The sequence below is a fragment of the Odontesthes bonariensis genome, chromosome 21, assembly GCF_027942865.1.
Source record: "Odontesthes bonariensis isolate fOdoBon6 chromosome 21, fOdoBon6.hap1, whole genome shotgun sequence".
Lineage (NCBI taxonomy): Eukaryota > Metazoa > Chordata > Actinopteri > Atheriniformes > Atherinopsidae > Odontesthes > Odontesthes bonariensis.
Genome location: NC_134526.1, coordinates 2,618,075 through 2,632,602, shown reverse-complemented (window position 1 = coordinate 2,632,602; position 14,528 = coordinate 2,618,075). Strand labels below are relative to the sequence as shown.

The following is a 14,528-nucleotide window of genomic DNA, read 5'->3' as shown; positions in this document are numbered from 1 at the left end:
GAGTAAAACAGATGAGGAAACTAACAGAGTCAACTTCTGTTTCAATGTGAGATAAGGCCAAGAAGGAAGCAGGCTGATTTATTTTCATCAGTTAGTGTTACAGCTGGGAGTTGATCTGATTAGCACACATCACATCATTACATGATGTAATGCTGAGAGCTTTCAAGCTAATCTGCCTACTTAAATACTTCAGTGTAGTTATTAAAATAGTAATAATGACTGTTGATAACCACATGGAAACCAACAGTGTTCTACACAAACAGTACAACATCTGCACATACTAAACATTTACTATCTAATCAGGTTTAGAGTCAACCACTGAACAGAAAGAGCTCAACTCAAAGCACTGAATTATTCTAACTGTGATTAACAGCAAACTTCAGTTTTGATGCTGTTGGATCTCCCTGCTGCCTCTGACAGCTGATCATCCGTTCTTTCATGATGAAGATGGCGCCTTCAGAGCGGCCGCCTGTTGCAGCAGAGTTTTTGTTGCTTCCAGGTGTTCTTCATGTACTTTAGTGTCTTTTTAAAATGCCTATTTGTTGTTTTGCTGTTTAATCTGCACTTTCATCGCCTTAGAGCCTCTGAACTCTTATCGTGTCATCTCGGCCCTCCACGCTGCCTCCTGTGGAGCAGTGTTTACATTCACATGCAACCAGCTTTTATCAAAAATCAAAATCAAATCAAATTTATTTATATAGCACATTTCATGTACAAACAATTCAAAGTGCTTTACATAAAATAAAAGCATTGCAGCAGGGAGTGGAAGAAGCATTAAAATACATAAAAGAATATAAAGAGAAACAAATAAAATAATTTAAATGAATTTAAAAACAAGCAACAGTCAAGATAAGTTAAAAGATAGCGTGCAGATTTCATGCATAGACACATGAGAAAAGAAATGTTTTTACCCTGGATTTAAAAATGTCTCCATTTTGAAAACGCTCTTTTAGCGCTCTCCAAATCACCTTCCCTGCCCGGCAGCGAGTCCTGTGGTTCCAGAGGGTATCAGACGGAGACGCCGTGGATGCAGAGCTGGAGCAAAAGTGAAAATGAGTTGAAGGAGAATTAAATCCTGAGTTCCCTCAGTCAGTTAAGTTTAGATGGACGAGTTGTGGGCACTGATAAAGACTCAGAGGGAGGACTGTGAGTGCTTTCCAAAGACATGGCTGCAGGTGGACCTCACAGACCACTGTTTCACCTTCAGGACGCTGCAAGCAGACAGGGACGTTTGGAGGTGGTGGACAGAAGAACTGGTTTATTAAAACACTGAAACCAAAGACGCTTCAGAGCTGGAAAACTCTCCAAAACAAAAACTAGATGAACCAAACTACAGAGACTAACCAAGAGAAGGCTAACGGTGAGGATCTGACAATGACTGAGACATCAAAGGAGCATAAATACTGTGGAGAACTGATGAGTGACAACAGCTGAGTGTGGAGCTGAGGACCAAACTGGGACGCCTCCTGGTGAGGATGGGAAACAGAATAATCTGAAACTAAACTGAGACAAGAGTTCAGCCAAAAGAAAGAATAACAACAAAGATAAACTATAAACGAAAAGGCAAATCAAGAAAAGACGAATATAAATGGAGAATAAGTCCTGATTCCAATATCTAAAGAATCCAAACAGGAACACAGAATCAAACAAAACACAGAAAGACAAAGAAATCAAATCCAAAGTCAGAAAACTCCCACATCCTGACAGGAAGTTCCTGTAAGAATATCAACACCAGCACAATTAGAAAACAGCTTCATGAGAAATGTTTAAATAAATGTGAAAAGAAGCTCAGATCATCAGATAGTTGCACTGGTCCCAGCACCAAAACAATCAGAGGTTTAAGGGTCTGAAGTGGAGACTCCTGTTGTTTCCACTGATGATGAAGTTAAATGTTGCTGTTTTACCCTGAGCCCTCTGAAGGCCTCTGAAGGCCAAAATGTAAGTAAATCTCACCTTTTATTATGTGATACAAGTTATTTATCAGTTTATTTCATTTTTGCATATTCAGCACACACAGGTGTTACTTGAATGAAGTCTCCTTTAACATAATTTCTTCTGTTAAACTGAGCTGTTCTTGGTTTAGTTGGGTGTTGGTAACATTGCTGTTTACTTCCCACTCTGGGATGCAGTTTTCATCAGACAGCCATCAGCTGGGTCAGCTGTTCTTCACCAACCTGAGCCTGACTCATCTGCTGCTCCTCTATGTTGACCGTTCAGCTTCTTTTAAAAGGCCAACAAATGAAACTCGTGATTCTCTCAAGCACAGGATTGAGGCTCCAGAATCTTCCTCCTGTTTCAACCATTCGGGGCCATGAGATGGAGCCAGTATCCAGATGCAAATGCTTAGGAATCCTCCTGGATGATGCCCTCTTCACATTCAGTAGCTGGTAAAACTGAGTTTTTTTTCTGTAGAATCAAGTCTTTCTTTCTAAGCCAAAACATACACATACATTAATCCCATCTCAAGTGTGAAATTAATACAACCCTTGGAAGACCCGAACATTCCTGTGGGGGATTTTTTTCTGGGTAGGGACCAGATGTGGGAAGTCTACACAAAGGAAGAGACTGATATTGCCTTATTTACAACAACCTTCGGCCTTTGAAAACATTTGGGAGTGTATTTAGTGAAAGACCTATACCATAAACCTTTGTGAGATGCATTAACAACTTAAGCTGAACAAACAAAGAACTCTCTTAGGAGAAAATCGGAGAAAAACCAGACTAACTCACTCCCTATCTTATCTGGACAAAGCGATGGTGACAGCTACTCTCATCAGCCAGATGGGAGACAGACTGGAACTGTAAATGACTTTACTCAGATTCACTTTCAGCCGAATCTTAAAACTGTATTAAATGTGTTTGATATCTTTGTACAATTTTTTCAGGTTCTCAGCGAAAGCACGAGCTGTATTTTAAGACTCTTTTCATGATCATACTTGGAAGTATGACGAAAAGTGACTAACCCACCTATGGAACCACATTGCCCCCTAGTGGTCTGTAGTATTGAATAGTTAAATGCAAATGAAGTCAGTAAACTGGACAGTTATATGCAGTAATGCAACTGTTAAACGATGTCCCTTTTGTATCTTTTTGTACTCCATTGTTAACACAGGAAAATAACTTTGTTTGGTTAGCTATTCATATGTCATAACTTTACAGATATTCATCTGAGTTTTGAGACTAATAATCATCGTCTATGTCATGTTATGTGTTATTTGATGTCTTTATATCGTTAGAACAGATCGCCTTACAAACACACCCAGGCAGACGTCACAACAGTTTCAGGCATATCATTGGCTGAAATTGTAGCGTAAGCCTACGTCACGCCCCGCCTCCGCGAGTCAAACCACAGAACCCGCGATCCAAAATCCAGGAAAAGAAAAAAGAGAAGAGAGAGTGAAGCCAGAGAAACGAGACAGAAGATAATGAAATGAAGAAGAAGTCTTCAGAATGATGCGGAGAGAATGAATGATGAAGAAGAAGAAAGTTCGGAACTGAGAAGAAGATGAAAAGACTAAGACAGGATAGAAAGATGAGGAAGAAGAAGAAAATCCAAACAGAGATAGAAACAGAATGAAGTAGTCTAAAGATACACGCTTTCTGTGTTTCTGTTCGTCCATCTTCATCCATGTCTTTTTACGCCGCACATTTTTTAACCTCCGCTGCTGCACGTCATCACATAGTTTTCCTACCAAGAAAGCCAGCGTCAAGCTGGTCAACTTTTTGTTAATATTTTGTGACCTTAAGTTCACCTCATCATAGTTGGTCAGCAACCAACCAACTCCAACGCTTGGATGATTTTGTCATTCTGTACGGTGAAGTCCCCGATACCAGCCAGTTCTGTCGCCTTGGCAACGAGAAACCCCAGTGGAAAAGAAGCGACCGTGCAGGCAACTGCAAAGTCATCCACAACCAAAGGAAGGCCCTGAGAGCGGAACCCAGAGAAATCCCCTCGGACCCCGCGTGGCTACCACCTGCTGTGTTCTGAGCTGACTAACAGGACTTCAGTGAAGTAAGGTCGACCCGCTTTTCATCTTACAGACGGTTAGATGGGTGTCTCGAGACTTTCACTGTTAGAATGATAAATTAATCCAAGATGTCAGTCAGGCAAACCTAAAGTATTTGAGTAAATCCGGTACCTCTCCATCCCCCCTATTTTATTTTCAATTCACTAAGTGTTTTATATAATCACCCATATTCAACGCATCTCCCGTTTGTTTTAAGGTTCATGTCTTTGGTCATATCGTTTTAATAAATAGTTCATATATCTATATGTATGTATAATCACAGGTTGTATGTATGCTTTCTTTATGTAATGTCTGTCCAACCAAACGAGAAATCACAATAGTAGGGAGATATGAGACTGATTATTAATTGAAATATTAGCTTAACATACCAGAATCGTAAGATTCTGTGTTTTTCCTTCTTTGAAGGTGGTGCCCTACATCCGAGGTTAAATAAGGTTTATTGAGATAGTGAGAACTTCTGGTAAATCCTTATATTTTATCAAGTAACGCTACACATCTATGATGCAGCTCTTAGGTTCATCACAGACCTTAAATGCCTCACACCGCTGTGCGCTGTGTGTTTGGGTTGATCGTTCTGCTTTATCCTCCCATAGACTTTATAAAACTATTCTAGCCCTAACTTAGTGTCTTTGCTCCAGTGAACTCCTCCTGTTATCTGTCCCTGTCTGGAGAAAGTTTGTCACCATTCTGCTCCGCTCCATGTTTTTCTGTGTATGACTTCTTGTTATTACCCCTAGATGTCCTCAGTTGTCTTGGTTTTGTCCTCCGGTCTCATTCACACCTGTTTCCTGGTCATCACTCACCTGTTGAGACTCAAACCCTCCCAGTATTTACAGCCTTCTGGTCACCTCAGTCAGTTGCCGGATTATTGGCGTTGTATCGTCCATCTTTACGTGTATCTGTAAGTCGTCAGTTCATCCCTTCTTTGTTCTGTACCTTCTTGATAAAGCAGCATCTACTGCCTCCTTGCCCTGGTTGTCCTGCTTTTGGGTCCTAACCTCTAAGAATCCTGACAATAAACTGTAAAATCACCTGAATCTGACACAGCTGGTTTCACTAAACCAGGGTGAACACATTAGAAGCTGATATTTCTGGGTGTAAATGCTGTGTTTGATCATTCTTCCTGTGATGGCTGAGGTGTTAATGCTCTGAGGTTTTGGTGTTTTCCCTTTGATGATAGATTTATTATTTTGTGTTCAGTGTGTGTATCTTTGTTTATTGTTATGCGTATCTTGGCTGAAGGTAACTCTGGGAAAAGAGATTTTTAAAAAGTTAAATGACAACTAACTGAAAAAACATTGTAACCGGTTTAAATTACACACAGACACCATTTTGCATTCTTAAGCAGTGATTTACAGTAATACAGGCATACTTATTGCCCCCGGCTGTGTGCCTGTACATTGGGGTTTACCCCGGTGGACAAGAGGGTAGCTTCCCTCCGCCTTCGGGTGTGGGGACGTTTGATGTTTAGGCTGACTGTTGTTTGTGCTTATGCACCAAACAGCAGTTCAGAGTACCCACACTTTTTGCTGCTGCTCCCTCCGCTGGTGGGGGAGGAAGCTGGTCAGACCTGGCAGTTCCAAACGTATTGTGAAGGTCTGCTAGGAACATCTGGCGGAGTCCCCTGTCAGAAGTAGCTTCAACTCCCACCACCGGCAGAGCTTCAACCATGTCCCGGGGGAGGTGGGGGACATTGAGTCCGAATGGGCCATGTTCCATGCCTCCATTGTTGAGGCGGCTGACCGGAGCTGTGGCCGTAAGGTGGTCGGTGCCTGTCGTGGCGCCAACCCCGAACCTGCTGGTGGACACCAGTGGTGAGGGAAGCCGTCAAGCTGAAGAAGGAGTCCTATCGGGCCCTTTTGGCCAGCGGGACTCTGGAAGCAGCTTAGGGCTACTAAAACATCTGAGATCCGATTTATTAAAATTATACATTTTCATCAATAAAGTGACGTTTTTAGATAAAATATTAAACGTTTTATCAAAATGTCCAAAATCATTAAAAAGTCTTAATGTTCAGATACTAAATGCAAATTTAATCTAAAAGAGAAAATATCAAAATGATTTTTGAAAATCTTTATTGAAGATTTTAAAAATTCAACATTTCAAAGACAAAGTTTGAAAAATAATGATAATAATACTTATAATAAATTTTATTTATAACGCACTTTACATTTACAACAAAATCTCATATTTTCCTTCTTCAGATGTAAAATGATGTAAAATATCAAATGTCTGAGAGGAGAAATCAATAATTCAGTCTATAATCACACATCATCAGGATGAACCCCGGCTGCTCACCAGACTTCTGCTCATTGCAGCAGAATCAGTGAAGATCTGTCAGCAGGTTGAAATTCATCTGGGCTGATGGCAGCTCAGTGATTCCTCTCTGATGTCACAGTTTGTCACAAACATTCTATGTACATGAAACATTACTAAAAATAAAAGAAATGTGCAACAAATAAAACACGACTAATAACATATAAAGAAATATATGAAACAATCATTAAACCTAACAAAATAAAATGTAATAAATCAACTGTTACCATCTCGTTAATCCACAGTTTGCAGCGTGTTGGAGTGAAAAACCCGTCTGGCTGCTTCTGTTTGTAACTAATAACTTTATTGATAGGAAATTCTCTGCTGGCCCCATTCTCCCCCAGGTGGAGGCTGACCTCCAAACAACAAAAGGTCCCGCTCCAAACTGTTGCCTTTTGCCAACGACAAAGGACAGCTTAGTTGAATAACTGCATGAGGTTTTAATGCAAATTTCAGTGTGAAGCTTTGACTGGAAACACACAGAAAAACAACATCCTGGAAGAATGGCAGCTTCCATCTTTAAAGGACTGGAAGAGGAAGAAGTTTCCAAGGAATCATTCAGAAGAGTTTCAAACAGAAACTGACTGAATCCATGAATCTGAAAAGGTGTTTCTGAGTGAAAGAGACAGACATGAACAGACTGAACTATCTGTTCAGCAGGGATTCTCTGACAGGAGGACACTCTGTGTACTCAGCACAGAGACAACCAGGAACCAGGTGACCAGAACCCAAATCCAGGATGCAGAGGTTCTTCAGTGAATGTGATGCTGAAGGTGTGGAGGTGGATCAGTGTGCCAGAGGAGACTCTGTAGAAGGACAGAGTGCCAGCATGACGGTCCACATACACTGCTGCTCTGTTACAGACAGAGGAGGAGGAGGAGGAGGAGGAGGAGGAGGAGGAGGAGGAGGAGGAGGAGGAGGAGATGGAGAAGGAGGAGAAGGAGGAGGTGTGCCAGACAGAATAACCAAAACGATCAGAGCACCTCAGACTCCAGGACTGATCATTCCCTCCAAACACACAGTCACTGTCTCCTCTCCTGCTGATTTCTCTGTAACTCACTGATATATTAACTGTTCCTCTCCACTCGACCTCCCAGTAACAGCGACCAGTCAGAACATTTCTACACAGCAGCTGAGGCCTGCCATCAAACCTGTCTGGATGATCAGGATATGACTGATCCTCCTTCACATATGTCACCTTCCTGTTGTTGTCAGACAGTTTCAGGTTTCTGTTCACTGTGTTTGTGTCGAATGTGAGTTGACAGGAATCAGATGAAGAACACACTCACACTTCCTCAGCCCTGGTGTCAGCCATCGTTCTCCAGCAGGCTCCACCCTGAAAGGAGGAGGGGGGTCAGAGCAGCACCGTCTCTTTCAGCATCAAACATGGACATTACATGGCTCTCACACACACATTGTTCTACACTGAGAGAGATGCTGACTGCTCATGAGGACTTCACACAGCCCCACTTCAGAAACACAGAAATGTCCCTTTAACTGGATGAATAAAGTCTCTGAATCTGCTGAATATGTTTCCTTACAGGCTGAGCATTAACCAGCAGATGGTTGCTGGTATGTATGTTTTCTTTGGGGCCCATTTATCTGAGGAATGACACGATAAACCTCCATCATTCTGACAGATCCAGGCTGTTTTAAGGGGACACCGGCTAATGCAGGCAGACATTTCCTCCTCCTCCTCACAGAGGTTTGCTCCTCCCTCGCTGCTCGGCATCACTTCTAACCAGCTGATGAGCCGGTTAGAAGGGAAATGATTAAAGCAGCAGAGCTCTCCATACCTGAGAGTGTCCAGCCTCCACTGTGGATCCTCCAGTCCAGCTGAGAGCTGCTTCACTGCTGAGTCTCCTGGATGGTTGTAGCTCAGGTCCAGCTCTCTCAGATGGGAGGGGTTGGAGGTCAGAGCTGAGACCAGAGAAGCACAGCCTTCCTCTGTGATCAGACAGCCTGACAGGCTGCAGGAAACAACACAAATGGCAGAAACTGAGAGAAAAGACTCCAACAGCAGACAGCATCCTGAACAGGTCAGCTGTTCATCCATGACTGTAAAGCAGAATTAAAATGATCAGCAGCTGAACAGGTGAATGAATCCTGACCTGAGAGCTTCCAGGTTACAGTTTGGACTCTGCAGTCCAACAGACAGCTGCTTCACCCCTGAATCCTGCAGGTTGTTGTTACTCAGGTCCAGTTGTGTCAGGCTGGAGGACTGGGAGCTGAGAGCTGAGGACAGAGCTGCACAGCTTCTCTCTGAGAGGTTACAGCCGCTCAGTCTGAGGAGGGAATAACAGGAAGAGAATTAAGTTATATAGTTATTTATTATTCAAGTTAAAGATGGTTAAATTAATGACATTTATCCTAATTATATATTATAAAGTGTTGCCACATTCATGCAGCGTGTTTCTTTCCTCTTGATGTAAACTGATCTGATGGAACTGTTTGCTGTGAATCTGTGTTATCTACAAACTGAAATTATCTGAGAAATAACTCAGTTATTTTCTCTCCTTTTAACAAGTAAACAGAGCATTTAAAACATATTTATCTCTGGACTCACACAGCTTTGTTGGAGGCTTTGACCACTGGCAGCAGCCTCAGAAGAGCCTCCTCTGAAGCAGAGTATTTCTCCAGGTCAAACACATCCAGATGTTTTCCTGATGACAGTAAGATGAAGACCAGAGCTGACCACTGAGCAGGAGACAGTTTATCTGTGGAGAGACGTCCTGAACTCAGGGCCTGTTGGATCTGCTCCACCAGAGAACGATCATTCAGTTCATTCAGACAGTGGAACAGATTGATGCTTCTCTCTGCAGCCAGATTCTCACTGATCTTCTTCTTGATGTAACGGACTGTTTCCTGATTGGTCTGTGAGCTACTTCCTGTCTGTGTCAGCAGGCCTCGTAGGAGCCTCTGATTGGTCTGTGAGCTACTTCCTGTCTGTGTCAGCAGGCCTCGTAGGAGCCTCTGATTGGTCTGCAGGGAAAGACCCAGGAGGAAGCGGAGGAACAGGTCCAGGTGTCCATTTGGACTCTCTAAGGCCTTGTCCACAGAAATCTGATGGAGATATTTTAGATTAGGTTTGTAAAATATTGTTGACCAAAAATAGGTTGTTTCTTCTTCTTCTCCCATCAGGTTGAGTCCAGAGTTGATGAAGGTCAGATGCACATGAAGAGCAGCCAGAAACTCCTGAACACTCAGATGGATGAAGCAGAACACCTTCTCCTGGCACAGCCCTCTCTCCTCTCTAAAGATCTGTGTGAACACTCCTGAGTACACTGAGGCTGCTGAGATATCGATGCCACACTCTGTCAGGTCTGATTCATAGAAGATCAGGTTTCCTTTCTGCAGCTGCTCAAAAGCCAGTTTTCCCAGAGACTCAATCATCTTCCTGCTCTCTGGACTCCAGTGTGGATCTGTCTCAGCTCCTCCATCATACTTGAGCTTCTTCACTTTGGCCTGAACCACCAGGAAGTGGATGTACATCTCAGTCAGGGTGCTGGGCAGCTCTGCTCCCTCTCTGGTGTCCAACACATCCTCCAGAACTGTAGCAGTGATCCAGCAGAAGACCGGGATGTGGCACATGATGTGGAGGCTTCGGGATGTCTGGATGTGGGAGATGATCCTGCTGGCCTGCTCTGAATCTCTGAATCTCTTCCTGAAGTACTCCTCCTTCTGTGGGTCAGTGAACCCTCTGACCTCTGTCACCATGCCAACACAGCCAGCAGGGATCTGATTGGCTGCTGCAGGTCGTGTGGTTATCCAGAGGCGAGCAGAGGGAAGCAGCTCCCCCCTGATGAGGTTTGTCAGCAGCACATCCACTGAGGTGGGCTCTGTAGCATCAGCCAGGGGCTCCTTGCTGTGGAAGTCCAGAGGAAGTCGACACTCATCCAGACCGTCAAAGATGAACACAACCTGGAACTGTTCAAAGCTGCAGATTCCTGCTGCTTTGGTCTCAGTAAAGAAGTGATGAACAAGCTCCACCAAGCTGAACTTTCTCTCTCTCAGCACATTCAGCTCTCTGAAAGTGAATGGAAACATGAAGTGGATGTCCTGGTTGGCTTTGCCTTCAGCCCAGTCCAGAGTGAACTTCTGTGTTAAGACTGTTTTCCCAATGCCAGCCACTCCCTTTGTCATCACTGTTCTGATTGGTTCATCTCTTCCAGGTGGGCCTTTAAAGATATCTTCTTGTCTGATGGATGTTTCTGCTCTGCCTGCTTTCCTGGATGCTGCTTCAATCTGTCTGACCTCATGTTCATCATTGACCTCTCCGCTCCCTCCCTCTGTGATGTAGAGCTCTGTGTAGATCTGATTCAGAAGGGTTGGCTTTCCTGCTTTAGGAATCCCCTCAAACACACACTGGAACTTCTTCTTCAGAGCACATTTAACTTTACGCCCACAAACTGCAGCAACAAGTTCTGAATGAAGACAACAAATAACATCAGTAAACAGACATTTCCACCCTGTACAGAATGAGTATCTGAACATCTGCTGTTCTGTGTGCTGAGACATCAGTAAATGTGTCATTTATCCAGCAGGTTAAACCTTCAGAGAAATCCTCTTACTGCTCTGCAGACGGTCAGCCAGCTCCTCCTGCTTCATTCTCCTCAGGAAGTGAACTGTGATCTTCACTAATGCCTCTCTGCTGCTCCTCTGCTCTTCATCCTCACCCTCCCTCTGACTCTCTAAGCATTCTGGGTAATCTGGACTCAGAGCCTTCTGCATCTTCTTCAGCTCCTCCTTCACAAAAGTGAGCATGTTGTCCTCCAGCAGCTGGAACAGAAAACTATATGAATGAGCCGATCAGACTGAAACCATGGAGCCAAACATCAGATCCATGTTGGACACACTGACAACCCACTGGTCTACAGAGTGCAGCATGGAGATGGCTGTGAGCAGAACAGATGGAAAAGTAGTTGTTGTACATGTACAGACCATAAATATGGAGTCCAGCTGTGTTTGATGCTGCTGGGCAGACGGACCACTGGGACCCTCTGAGCTCTGCTGGTCCACTCTGTGGAGGAATCATGAAGAATGAGCTCACATTGTGTCTGTCCACACAGAGAGCAACACAAGGTGAAGGTCCATGAAGGGATGTGTGGATGTGAGCAGTGAACGCAGCCATAAAGCAGCTGATTAACTCTGAAGCTGCACATCATCAGCATCTGTGTTCCAGAAGATAAGAGCTCAGTGTGTTTCTAACAGGGGGAGGAAGCTGAGGTCAGATTACATTACATTACATTACATTACAGTACGGTCATTTTGCAGACGCTTTTAACCAACGCGACTTACAATAGGTCCGTTCAACATCGGGAGGCAAAAGAACTTCAGGTCACAAGAAATCATAAGTGCATTTCCTTCCAAAACCAAACAGCTAAGAGCAGAACTAGTGCTAGAGTAAGTGCGATAAGTCAGGTACCTCAGCCTCTCACCAACTGCACACCAGTCACAGCGGGGTGGGGATGCAAACCCTGGTTCGGGTAGTGGGTAATGAAAATATAGAGGGTGCCAGTGGTGGAGGAAACAATAAGTGCGTAAGGAACTAGGACGGAGCAGGGTTGTTTTTCCTGAAGAGGTGGGTTTGCAGCCTGCGGCCAAAGATGGGCAGCGACTCAGCTGTCCTGACATCAGTCGGAGATCGTTCCACCATCGGGGAACCAGAACAGAGAAAAGTCGTGACCGTGTCGATCGTGCGCAGGGACCCCTGAGTGACGGGGCAGCCGGCCGCCTGTAGGCCGCAGAACGAAGTGGTCGGGCGGGGGTGTAGGGCTTGACCATAGCCTGGAGGTATGAAGGAGCTGTTCCTTCCACTGCCCTGTAGGCCAGCACCAGAGTCTTAAAGAAACGATTTCAGAGTCTTCACTGACCAATTTGTTTGTATTCAGAAAACAGAACCAAATGTAGAACCTGATGCAGCAACACTCAGTAAAAGTTGTTCTGGAGTCACAGAAAGACAGAAAGTTTACGAATCTACAGGAACAGCGTTCTGGAAGCTTCTCCAACCAGCAGGTTACCTGCTGACAGGTGAGGGTGTCAGGATTGGGTATAACAGCAGCATCCACCAAAGGTTCAGCCTCTCGTGGCTCACCACTTTGGGCCAAACTCAATCAGAGAATCATCACTAAGTTCATCAAATGTTCCTCAGAGTCAGACTGCAAAGAACTTTGGTCTTTCAGCATCAAAATGTTCATTTTACTCCCTAAAAGAGACCTATTTTAACATCCATTCCTTCCACTTTGACAGTTTCACATGTGAACATGAAATGGATGTGAATCAGAGCTCACATTAAACACAAGTTGGAATAAGAACTGTTCAAACTGACTCTGGTACATTTTACAGTGTTACACCATTTACACACAGCTCACCTCTGAGGCTGTGAATGTTGGACTGCTTTAAAGTCAATAAGACGACCCTTTGACCTGTCGCTCTTCATGGACACACAGCTGGGTTCAGGTTCAGGTTCAGGTTCAGGTTCAGGTTCAGGTTCAGGTTCAGGTTCAGGTTCAGGTTCAGGTTCGGGTTCAGGTGCAGGTTCAGGTGCAGATCCAGGTTCAGGTTCAGGTTCGGGTTCAGGTTCAGGTTCAGGTCCAGGTTCAGGTTCAGGTTCAGGTTCAGGTCCAGGTTCAGGTTCAGGTCCAGGTCCAGGTTCAGGTTCAGGTTCAGGTCCAGGTTTAGGTTCAGGTCCAGGTTGGTTCCTGTGAATAAAGGTGGTTTGGTGATGTGAGTGCTGAGCTCTGACATGGAGAAGAGTCATGGACAGTTAGAGATGGTCACCTCACCTCTGAGCTTTGCTCCGGCTCTCATGTTCCCCACACAGAGAGGTTTTAGTGTCCTCACACTGATCCATGCTGCTGAACTCACATCAGCTCACACACACTTTCTACCTTCATCTGCAGAGGAAACACACATCATTCATCTGCACATCAACTCACATCCTCTTTTCCATCATCTGTGCTGTAAAAAGATCAGCTGCTCCTCCTCTGATTGGCTCTGATTCTCTGTTTCATATCAGTGTCAGCTGAATGCAGTCAGACAGGAGTGCTGAGGCAGAGGAAGCTGCCATCAGCTGCTGTACTTCCACCACCTGTCCACTAGAGGGAGGCATGGAGCTACAGCCCAGCACACACCTCATGGTCCCGATGACGATGATGAAGGATTCTGTCAGTTTAGTTTTCAGAGGACTTTTTAACAGCAAATACAAACAGGGACAGATGTTAGATCTGAGCTGTGTGAGGCTTTTAATAAAGCTGATCAAAAGTCTAAATACTGAGAAAAAGAAGCTGAAATTAAATCAAATGAAACGTTATAAAACAGGAAACAGGTCAACAACAGAAACTAAAGGATGATTTGAAGAATTATTTTAGTCTGAATGTAAAGTCTGACTGAAACACAATGAACTCTGAACATCCTCATCAGCATCAGACTAAACAAGTTAAATATTTGCTGCATCACAGCTTCATAACTGACATTCAGCTCATTTTATTCTGAAAGGTCTGACAGGAAGCTGCTCTTTCTGACTTTAAAGGTGCAGACGACACTTTGATTCCAGGAAATAAAAACATGAAACAGTTTGTTTGTGAAGAGAAAAAAAACAAAACATTATTTGATCATCATGTTTTTTATTTCAGTTAATCAATAATCTGATAATCGTGTAGATTTGTCTTCAACCACAAAGTGAAAATTGCGAATTTTGGCCCTTTGGAAATGCATTAAAATTCATGTATAATGGGACAAAACCAGCCCTATTTGGAGGCCTCATAACTCAGCCATACTTCATCACAGAGACATCATTCAAAGTTTAAACGGGTCAGGAAAGACTCAACTTTAACTGAACTAAAGGTTTTGTTGATATATTGTACAACTTTTACACAACAGCAGTTTAACTTTTAGGAAAAATCAGGACTCCTCTCACTCTGCTGTCCTGGGGTCTCACACTCTATTGTGACCAGCTCCAAATTAATCCCAAAATCACTCAAACAAACTTCTCTCAAGTCCAAAATGTTTTCTGCACCCAGACAAATTATACTTCAAAATGTAGGTATTTTTGTCCTCTTTCACCCAAAGTCACCCTCATTGTGCTTGGCCTCACGGTTTTCTCTCAAATCCCCTCTGAGCGCAGAGAGCGACCACTCGGGCTGCCATTGACGGCCATTATAACCAGGCCGCCTCATCTCTTTA

At 43.9% G+C, this 14,528-nt stretch overlaps 1 protein-coding gene across 2 annotated transcripts in view; it reads right to left on the bottom strand.

The window, feature by feature from the left end:
* Window positions 1-6,086: 6,086 nt before the first annotated feature.
* The window catches only part of LOC142370785 (NLR family CARD domain-containing protein 3-like), a 390,613-nt gene continuing 382,171 nt past the window's right edge, over window positions 6,087-14,528 (bottom strand). For both annotated transcript variants that reach the window (XM_075453260.1, XM_075453259.1), the window contains 8 exons: window positions 13,130-13,240; window positions 12,716-13,045; window positions 11,286-11,364; window positions 10,916-11,123; window positions 8,911-10,768; window positions 8,456-8,629; window positions 8,141-8,314; window positions 6,087-7,680 (listed from right to left, as the gene is read on the bottom strand). In XM_075453260.1, coding sequence (XP_075309375.1) covers window positions 7,578-7,680; window positions 8,141-8,314; window positions 8,456-8,629; window positions 8,911-10,768; window positions 10,916-11,123; window positions 11,286-11,364; window positions 12,716-13,045; window positions 13,130-13,197 — 2,994 coding nt within the window. In that variant the 5' untranslated portion in view covers window positions 13,198-13,240 and the 3' untranslated portion in view covers window positions 6,087-7,577. The remainder of the gene's footprint in view (window positions 7,681-8,140; window positions 8,315-8,455; window positions 8,630-8,910; window positions 10,769-10,915; window positions 11,124-11,285; window positions 11,365-12,715; window positions 13,046-13,129; window positions 13,241-14,528) is intronic.